Source organism: Nansenia antarctica (assembly GCF_963989245.1).
Source record: "Nansenia antarctica genome assembly, chromosome: 1".
NCBI lineage: Eukaryota > Metazoa > Chordata > Actinopteri > Argentiniformes > Microstomatidae > Nansenia > Nansenia antarctica.
In genome coordinates this window covers 112,467,894-112,477,893 of record NC_137674.1, presented here as the reverse complement: position 1 = coordinate 112,477,893, position 10,000 = coordinate 112,467,894, and the positions used below count along the sequence as shown (strand labels likewise).

General features: G+C 52.7%; 1 protein-coding gene across 1 annotated transcript in view; it reads left to right on the top strand.

The window, feature by feature from the left end:
- LOC308156826 (receptor-type tyrosine-protein phosphatase S-like) overlaps positions 1 to 10,000 on the top strand; it is a gene marked incomplete at its 5' end in the record, with an annotated part of 165,722 nt that overhangs the window by 144,191 nt on the left and 11,531 nt on the right. Inside the window, 6 exons of the mRNA XM_080530268.1 lie at positions 669 to 1,283; positions 2,665 to 2,759; positions 3,687 to 3,934; positions 4,560 to 4,647; positions 7,599 to 7,805; positions 8,100 to 8,266. Coding sequence (XP_080386394.1) covers positions 669 to 1,283; positions 2,665 to 2,759; positions 3,687 to 3,934; positions 4,560 to 4,647; positions 7,599 to 7,805; positions 8,100 to 8,266 — 1,420 coding nt within the window. The remainder of the gene's footprint in view (positions 1 to 668; positions 1,284 to 2,664; positions 2,760 to 3,686; positions 3,935 to 4,559; positions 4,648 to 7,598; positions 7,806 to 8,099; positions 8,267 to 10,000) is intronic.

Here is a 10,000-nt window from a genome sequence, read left to right as displayed (position 1 = left end):
TTACTCTGTCCCCTCGCCTGTAGCTTTGTGGAGGGAAAATGTTTCCCTCTAAGAAAAGGCCGAACCTACTTAAATGTGAAGAATTGTTATTTCTTTTCAAAAGCAAACCGAAGCTCACATTCTCCATTTTACAATCCAGTGAGCGCTGTAGGGTATCCTCACCTTATTATCCCAGTTTATTATCCCAGTACTTACTGACTGGACTGTTCTGTGATGTACAAAACAACTAGACTAGACTAGATTAACACTAGAACAGCCGAACAGCCGTGTCAAATGACCCCCTCTTTTTCAAGCTGCTATTTACACACAACGACCACTAGTTTTAGCCGCTTGTAAATTAGCCTGCCTCCTACACAGAAAAACAGCTTTATACTAGCTTATCCTGATGTGATTTTTGAAAATGTAAGGATACTGGGTGGTAGAACGCACATATCTAGGACAAGTCATGAAAGGAGGGACCTGACATTTGATTAAGTTAGTTTAAAGATATAATTATAATTATTATAATTATTATGTATATTATAAATAATAATAAAAAATACATTTTCCTTTACTCACAGGGTCATGGCTGTTCTAGTGCTAACCTCCCAGGTAGATATAAAGACGATTAAAAGGTTGTTTCTTCTTCTCTCTCCCTCCCTCCCTCCCTCCCTCCCCCCCCCCCACAGTACCCGGCCAGCCTTTCCTCTCCGTGTCTCAGGACTCCGAGACCTCCGCCGTGGTGCGCTGGGACCCCCCAGAGCTCTCCGCCGTCGGGACCCCCCCGGGGGGCCTGGAGCTCCAGGGCTACCGCCTCCAGTTCGGCCGCAAGGACGTCCCCCCCCTGGCCACGCTGGAGTTCACCCCCCAGGAGCGGCACTACGCCGTGCCCACCGTCCACCGCGGGGCCACCTACCTCTTCAAGGTCCAGGCCAAGAGCCGGGGGGGCTTCGGGGACGAGGCCCTGGTGGAACTGAGGGTCCCCGAACACACGCCGGGGGGTTACCCCCAGATCAACGAGGGGGCGTCTAACGTGACGTGCTGCTCGGTACAGCTAGCTTGGTCGCCGCCGGTGCTGGCCGAACGCAACGGGGCGATCACAGAGTACACACTGGCGTACCAGGAGACGGGCGCCCAGGGGGGGCCGCCCAGGGAGCTGAGTTTGCCGCCGGGGCGGAACAGCTACGAGCTGAACAGCCTCAAGCCCGACGCGGTGTACGACGTGAAAATACGAGCGCACACAAGCGTAGGTGCTGGGCCGTACAGTCCAACCATCCGGTATCGGACGGTGGCTTTTGACGCAGGTAGGGACTGATGCCGGTTTCCTCTCACCACCCTCACCCGACCACCCTCCTGAGGTGAGGGGGGTAACAAAAAAACAAAAAAAAACAAAAACTACTACTACTACTACTTCTACTACAACAACAACTACAACTCCCCCCCCTTCCTCTATCCTTCAACCACCTTCACTTTCTTCTCTCCACTCCCCCCCCCCCCCCCAAATAGAAGCTAACAACTTAGCTAAAGTTTGCGGGGGAACTCACTACTCTCTCACTTCACTAACACCAAAACAAGGTAAACGCAAAAAATAAGTCAGTTACAAGTCAGTCAGTTTGAAAGGAGCAGCGGTCGGTCAAGGTAAGTGTCGGTTGGTTGGTCAGTCACGTCCTTGTCAGTCTTCCTTTGCAAGTCCTTTTGCAGCCAAGCACACTCACACAGCTAACGCTGCCTCCTCACACCACACACACCCTCAGGTAGGACCTCCTAACCTCACTAAACAACGACAAGTTGTTGTTAGAAAACTCCAGGTTGACAAGAGAAAAAGAAAAAGAAGCTAATTTCGGTTCCTTATTTCTGTTGGTTTTTCAGTTTCTCAGTTTCTTTTTGAGACCTTCCCCCCCACCACCCTTCCTCCCTTTCCTACTCCCTCCCTCTCCCTTCCCCCTACCCCTACCCCCCCCCCCCCCCCCTCGCCCACTTACGGCGGTGGTTTGCAGCAGCATGGTGGCCCTCACCCCAGATCCACTGCTAAGACCTGTCAGCATGCCGTCGTGTTCTGTTTGGGTCTGTTGTCTTTGTTGCCCGCCGGGCTAGCGAGTGCGTCTGCAGTGCCAACCCAACCCAGACTCTCGGAGAGAGCACGGAGAGAGAGAAGAGACAGAGAGACAGACAGAGAGAGAGACAGAGAGAGAGAGAGCAGGAGTTACCGCTGGAACCACAAGGGTACAATTGCTCCCAAGTGGTTCTGGGATGGATGGGGGTGGGGGGAGGTGGTTAGTGGTCAGCATATATATAAACAGAGAGAGAGAGAGAGAGAGAGAGAGAGAGAGAGAGATGGGTTGGTACTGCCCCGTGCCGGCCAGCCAGCGGGTACTTCCCCCGTGCTCCCTGGGTCCGTGTCTCTCCTGTGAGTCTCCTGTGTCGCTGTGTGTCTAATAACCAGTAGCGTTGCCCCCCCTGTCACAGCTCACCACCACCACTCACGACCTCCGACCCTGTGAAGAACCCTGCTGGGGGGGGACAACAGCAACAACGACAAGAACTCAAACTCACCCTCTCCTTCTCCTTCTCTCTCTCTTTCTCTTTCTCTCTCTCTTGGTTTCTCAGTTCCCCTGACTAAACTAGACCTTCTCTGTTTTTTTGTTTTTGTTTTTTCACCTTTTATTTTCTCCCCCGCCACGACAGACGTTCCAAAGAACTTCACGGTGAAGTGGGTTACCAAGACGACGGTGCTGATCACGTGGAAGTTTTCGGATAGCCGCTTCCCTTTTAAATGCACGGTGAGAGACCTACAGACAGACAGACACACAGACAGACAGACAGACAGACACACACACAGACAGACAGACACACAGAGACACAGACAGAGACAGAGACACAGACACAGACACAGACAGAGACAGACACACACACAGACACACAGACACACAGACAGAGACAGACAGACAGACAGACAGGCAGACACACAGACAGACAGGCAGACAGACACAGAGACAGACAGACAGACAGACAGACACAGAGACACACAGACATACAGACACACAGACAGACACAGACAGAGACAGACACAGAGACAGACAGACTGACAGACAGACAGACAGACAGACACAGAGACACACAGACATACAGACACACAGACAGACACAGACACAGACAGAGACAGACACACACACAGACACACAGACACACAGACAGAGACAGACAGACAGACAGACAGGCAGACACACAGACAGACAGGCAGACAGACACAGAGACAGACAGACAGACAGACAGACACAGAGACACACAGACATACAGACACACAGACAGACACAGACAGAGACACAGAGACAGAGACAGACACAGAGACAGACAGACAGACAGACAGGCGTACTGTATAGACAGAATGATCAACAGCGACTACTCTATGAATTCAAAGTCTGATCAACTGTGATTCTGGTTTCATTCAAACTCCAACAATACAACAACAGTCTCCCTGTCTGTCCTTGACAGACATGAATGGAAGTCAAACACACATTAATGCCCCACAACACTTCCCAAATAGTTCACCCTATTTTACACTACATTGTACACAGTATTGTTACCCAGGGGGAACTTTCCTAAGGCGTGTCTTTATGTGTCTGTCTGTCTCTGTGTCTGTGTGTCTGTCTGTCTGTGTGTCTGTCTGTGTCCGTCCGTCTGTCTGTCCCTCCTCCCCCGGGGTCCAGATCGAGTACAACCGTCTGAAGATGGACGTGGACGCCAGGCTGACTAAGATGCTGGTGACCAGCCTGCGGTCCAACACCACCTACGAGTTCACGGTCACCTGCCAGGACAACACGGAGGGCCTGAGGCACCGCGTGGTCGCCAGGACCGCCCCGCCCATCCTGGTCAAGAAACCCAAGCTGGACGTCTACTCCGAGTCTGAGAACATTCTGACCATGTCCTTCCCCCCCGTGGAGAGCAAGGACATCAAGTGAGGAAGGCTGAGGATGATGATGATGATGAGGAGGAGGAGGATGAGGATGATGATGATGATGATGATGATGCTTATTTTGGCTTTCGTCTTTTGGAACACAGAATACGTATTTCGTAGTTCTGTACTTCTGTGTTTCAAAAGAAAAGTCTCAACATTTTGATTGGTTGCCGACATCATGTTTTACACTATCACTATTTGCACATCAAGTGAGGAAGGCTGATGATGATGATGATAATAATAATATGTGAGTCTGATCATTTGGTCCTCGGGATGTCGGGATCGGATGTAATGATCAGACTTTTCTTTTTCGAAAAATGTGAATACGTTTCCGCGTTTTTGTTGAAAATCAACGACACACATCGCTAGTCAACTAACACAGCTTGTTTTGTGAGCCTGCTAACAATGTAAAGTAGTGTTGTAGTTAACTCTAAGTTAACTAAGGTGGGGATTACTCACCCAATCCATTACGTTTTTGCAGTATTTTGGCTTCGTCTTTTGAAACACAGAACAACGGAAACACGAATCACATCACAAACTCCTAGCGACTTCTTCCTCTCTTTCTTTCTAATGTAATCTAGTCTAATCTCGAGGGTAGCTCTGATGGTTCTGTGTGTTTCTGCAGGAACTTCTATGTGGTGGTGGTTCCTCTGAAGAAAGGCACCGGCCCGGTCCGACACCTGAAGAACCCTGACGAGATGGACCTGGAGGAGGTGAGAACACACACACACACACACACACACACACACACACCCAGTCAACGGCCAGCAGGCCAAGCTAGAAACACACACACACACACACAAAGGGAGGGAGGGAGGGAGGGAGTGAGGGAGGGAGGGAGGGAGGGAGGGAGCGGTCAATGCTATTTTCTCACAGTGTAATTTACAGCATACAAAGAGCCACAGCATCTCTAAGAAAAGCATCTAGACTGCAAATCCACTATGTTTGTTCCTGCCTGGGTGTTGGTGTTCTGTTGTACTGGGTGTTGCTGTTCTGAGTCTCTCCCAAGTCCACCAGAGAGACGTTTGTACAGTATTTTGGCAGCTACGCCTTTATCCAACGCGACTTGCAACAAATACATTTTTGTCTAAAGTAAGTGAGTGAGTGAATCGTCTGTCCGTCAGTCGTCATAAGAGACAGTCATCTTGGTCGGGGTAGTTTTCCCCCAGACGAGAACAAGGACTTACATCTCAGCCTCCTACTCTTCCAAGGTCAACTTGGCTAGGGAGGGGGGACCTTGAGGTCTGATTGGGTCGGCGAAAGCTATTGGATTTGGGATTACCCATAATTCCACCTCCTCCTTAGCGGAGTCCTTCAGTTCTTCATCGCCGCTGTGAAATGAATAAAGACGCCCGTGTCTGTCAAGGCTCTGTGCCAGCCAGCCAGCCAGCCAGCCAGTCAGTCAGCCAGCCAGCCAGTCAGTCAGTCAGTCAGTCAGCCAGTCAGCCAGTCAGTCACCCACCCAGCCAGCCAGTCAGCCAGCCAGCCAATCAGCCAGCCAATCAGTCGGTCAGCCAGCCAGCCAGCCAGCCAATCAGCCAGCCAATCAACCAGCCAGCCAATCAGCCACCCACCCAACCAGCCAGCCAGCCAGTAAGCCAGCCAGTCAGCCAGCCAGCCAACCAGCCAGCCAGCCAGCCAACCAGCCAACCAGCCAGCCAGCCAGCCAGCCAGCCAACCAGCCACCCAGCCACCCAGCCACCCAGCCAGCCAGCCAGCCAACCAGCCAGCCAGCCACCCAGCCAGTCAGCCTATTGACTTTGGGACTGGGAGTTTTGTGGAGAAGAAAAAATCATCGACTGCAAAACCCTCCTGGGGTTTGTAGTGGAAACGTGGATTTTTACAAACCGTCTGTATTGATCTGGTCTCCATGCCTGGTTTTGTCCTCTGCTGGGCTGCCTGGTGCTTCTGTCCTCTGCTGGGCTGCTTCTGTCCTCTGCTGGGCTGCCTGGCTGCTTCTGTCCTCTGCTGGGCTGCCTGCTGCTTCTGTCCTCTGCTGGGCTGCCTGGCTGCTTCTGTCCTCTGCTGGGCTGCCTGGCTGCTGCTGTCCTCTGCTGGGCTGCCTGCTGCTTCTGTCCTCTGCTGGGCTGCCTGCTGCTTCTGTCCTCTGCTGGGCTGCCTGCTGCTTCTGTCCTCTGCTGGGCTGCCTGGTGCTGCTGTCCTCTGCTGGGCTGCCTGGTGCTTCTGTCCTCTGCTGGGCTGCCTGGTGCTTCTGTCCTCTGCTGGGCTGCCTGCTGCTTCTGTCCTCTGCTGGGCTGCCTGGTGCTTCTGTCCTCTGCTGGGCTGCCTGGCTGCTTCTGTCCTCTGCTGGGCTGCCTGGTGCTTCTGTCCTCTGCTGGGCTGCCTGCTGCTGCTGTCCTCTGCTGGGCTGCCTGGCTGCTTCTGTCCTCTGCTGGGCTGCCTGGTGCTGCTGTCCTCTGCTGGGCTGCCTGCTGCTTCTGTCCTCTGCTGGGCTGCCTGCTGCTTCTGTCCTCTGCTGGGCTGCCTGCTTCTGTCCTCTGCTGGGCTGCCTGCTGCTTCTGTCCTCTGCTGGGCTGCCTGCTGCTGCTGTCCTCTGCTGGGCTGCCTGGCTGCTTCTGTCCTCTGCTGGGCTGCCTGGTGCTGCTGTCCTCTGCTGGGCTGCCTGCTGCTTCTGTCCTCTGCTGGGCTGCCTGCTGCTTCTGTCCTCTGCTGGGCTGCCTGCTTCTGTCCTCTGCTGGGCTGCCTGCTGCTTCTGTCCTCTGCTGGGCTGCCTGCTGCTGTCCTCTGCTGGGCTGCCTGCTGCTTCTGTCCTCTGCTGGGCTGCCTGGCTGCTTCTGTCCTCTGCTGGGCTGCCTGCTGCTTCTGTCCTCTGCTGGGCTGCCTGGCTGCTTCTGTCCTCTGCTGGGCTGCCTGGCTGCTGCTGTCCTCTGCTGGGCTGCCTGGTGCTTCTGTCCTCTGCTGGGCTGCCTGCTGCTTCTGTCCTCTGCTGGGCTGCCTGCTGCTTCTGTCCTCTGCTGGGCTGCCTGCTGCTTCTGTCCTCTGCTAGCCTGCCTCTCCAGACCCTCGCTGTGGACGGGGAGAAGGAGAGAAAGCCAGCGATGAGTAGACAGGACGGACAGATGTAGTCGATCACCCAGACAGACAGACAGACAGACGGGTTACAGACGATACTAGAGAGAACACGCCACGGTTGTCACACAGAGGCGTTGTTACCGTGTTTAAATATTTGGGGGCTTTGCCCCCAAGCAAGCACGGATTTTTCATCAGCCCTCGCTTATCCCTCCCTTAAGGGCGGCTGTGTCTCAGGAGGTAGAGCCGCCGTCTAATGATCGCAAGGTCGGCAGATCAGCGGTTCGAGCCCTGGCACACTGACACTGAACCCCAAAATAGCTCCCAGTGAGCGGGCCGGCGCCTTGCATGGTAGCTTGCCGCCATTGGTGTGTGAATGTGTGTGTGAATGGGTGAATGAGAGGCCGTTGTAAAGCGCTTTGGATAAAGGCGCTATGTAAGTCAGTCTGTTTACCATTTACTGTAATTCTGAGGTAATTTCGGTCTTGAATACAGGTGAACAAACGCATAAATGAACGGAATGAACAACTGAATCTCACCTCCTCATCTTTTTCATCCCTCATCATCCCTCCCTCCCTCATCCCTCCCTCCCTCCCTCCCTCATCCCTCCCTCCCTCCCTCCTTCCCTCCTCAGCTGCTGAGGGAGGTGAGCCCCAAGCGGAGTCGGTCGCGTCGCCATGCGGACCAGAGGAAGCCCTACATCACCGCCTGCTTCCGACAGCTTCCGCCCTCCTTCACCGTGGGCGCCGAGCACCGCCACAGCAGCTGTGAGAACCGGCCGCTCGACCCGGGACAGGAGTACGTCTTCTTTGTCCTGGCCGAGGTCAACGCTACCTCAGGAGTGAGTACACACACACACACACACACGCTACCTCAGAGGTGAGTACTGTACACACACACACACACACACATATACAGTACGTACATACATATACACAATGTTACCTCAGGAGTGAGTACTGCTGAGAGTACACACTGTACACACACACACACACACACATACATATACACACACACACATATACACACACACACATTGCTGTCCATGTTCCATCTTACTGACCCCTCCCGCTGTATCTCTCTTTCTGCGTGTGTGTGTGTGTGTGTGTGTGTGTGTCTCTGTCTCTGTGAGTAGAAGACGTTTGTGTCCAGCCCGTACACAGACACGGTTCTGACCCCAGAGCTGGAGGGAGAGCCCCTGCCCATAGAGACCGGGGGGGACGGGCTGATCTGGGTGGTGGGCCCGGTGCTGGCCGTGGTCTTCATCATCTGCATCGTCATCGCCATCCTGCTCTACAAGAAGTGAGTTTGGGGGGGGGGGTTTGGGGGGAGGGGGGAGAGGGGATTAGGGTTGCAAAATGTGTGTTTTGAGGAAGGGAGGGCAGGGAGGAGAGGAGGAGAGGAGGAGAGGAGACTCTTTGATGAGCTGTTCCAGAGATGACTCCTTATACATCTGAAGAGGTTAGCTGGTTAGCTGGTTAGCTGGTTAGCTGGTTAGCTGGTTAGTTGGTTAGCTGGTTAGCTGGTTAGCTGGTTAGCTGGTTAGCTGGTTAGCTGGTTAGTTAGTTGGTTGGTTAGTTAGTTAGTTAGTTAGTTAGTTAGCTGGAAAACATCTGGGTGGCCTTGTTGGTACTCTGTGTTATCTGACTATCGTAAAGGTAAACATCAATCATAAAGACTTGTTTGTATTTGAACAGATAATTTCAGTTTTAAAACTATTAAAAAGTTACAGTTTAACATGGAGTTTTACACTTTCCCACTGAGTAAACAGTTCTGCTTCCGTAATCTGTAGACGATCGTAGCCGAGAGACAATCCACCACAGAGACAACAGCCCCAGTAGCGTAGCGTAGCTTAGCAAGGCCTAGCAGAGCTGGAGTGTGAGTCAGAAGACCCTCTGCCTCACCTCTGTGTGCTGGTGGTTAGGGAGAGTAACATCTCTACTTGGATCTCTCTCTCTTTCTCTCTCTCCCCCCTCCTCTCTCTCTCCCATCTTTCCTCTCTCTCTCTCTCTCCCTGGTGGATAGTGTTTCCTGGGCTTGCCCTTGGCCCTGACATTCCCCTCACCCCTTAGCACACACACACACACACACACACACACACACACACACACACACACACTCACAGAGAGAGAGACACACACACACACACCCAGAGAGAGACACTCACACACACACACACACACTCTCTCACACAGACACACACAGAGACACACACACTCTCACACACACACACACACACACTCTCTCACACACACACACACATACGCACTCTCTCTCACACACACACACACACACACACACACACACACACACACACACACACACACACTCACAGAGAGAGAGACACACACACACACACCCAGAGAGAGACACTCACACACACACACACACACTCTCTCACACAGACACACACAGAGACACACACACTCTCACACACACACACACACACACACTCTCTCACACACACACACACATACGCACTCTCTCTCACACACACACACACACACACACACACACACACCCATTGTCGGCTCAACTCAAATGCTGATGAGCTTTATCTGGTGGGAGCGAGAGCCTGCGTGAATGTTAAAATGCTCTCTTATTGATTTCTCTCTCCCCCCCTCTCTCTCCCCCCTCTCTCTCCCTCCTCTCTCTCCTTGTGTTGTGTTTTTCCTGTCCTTATATATTTATTTGACTCCATTGCTTTCTCTGGAAGCAGTAAACCTGACAGGTAAGGCTTAGGCCGTTCTTTATTGCTGTTTTTTTTCGCAGTGAAAATAACCTGTCTCAGCATAAAATATGTTTCTAATTAGTTGGGGGGGAGAAAAAAATGGGGGAGGGCAGAAAGAGAGAGAAGCTGGCTGGCTTAGATATGCCTCCTCCTCCTCCGACTGTTCTGTTGAAATTGTTTTTGACTTTCAAAAACGCTGTTGTTGTTTATTGTTGTTGTTGTTGTTGTTTGTTGTTGTTGCGGTGTTTGAGATAGTTTGAGAGCTCCTTGTGTTTGCATGAGCGGCAGCGAGCGGCGTCGGCCAT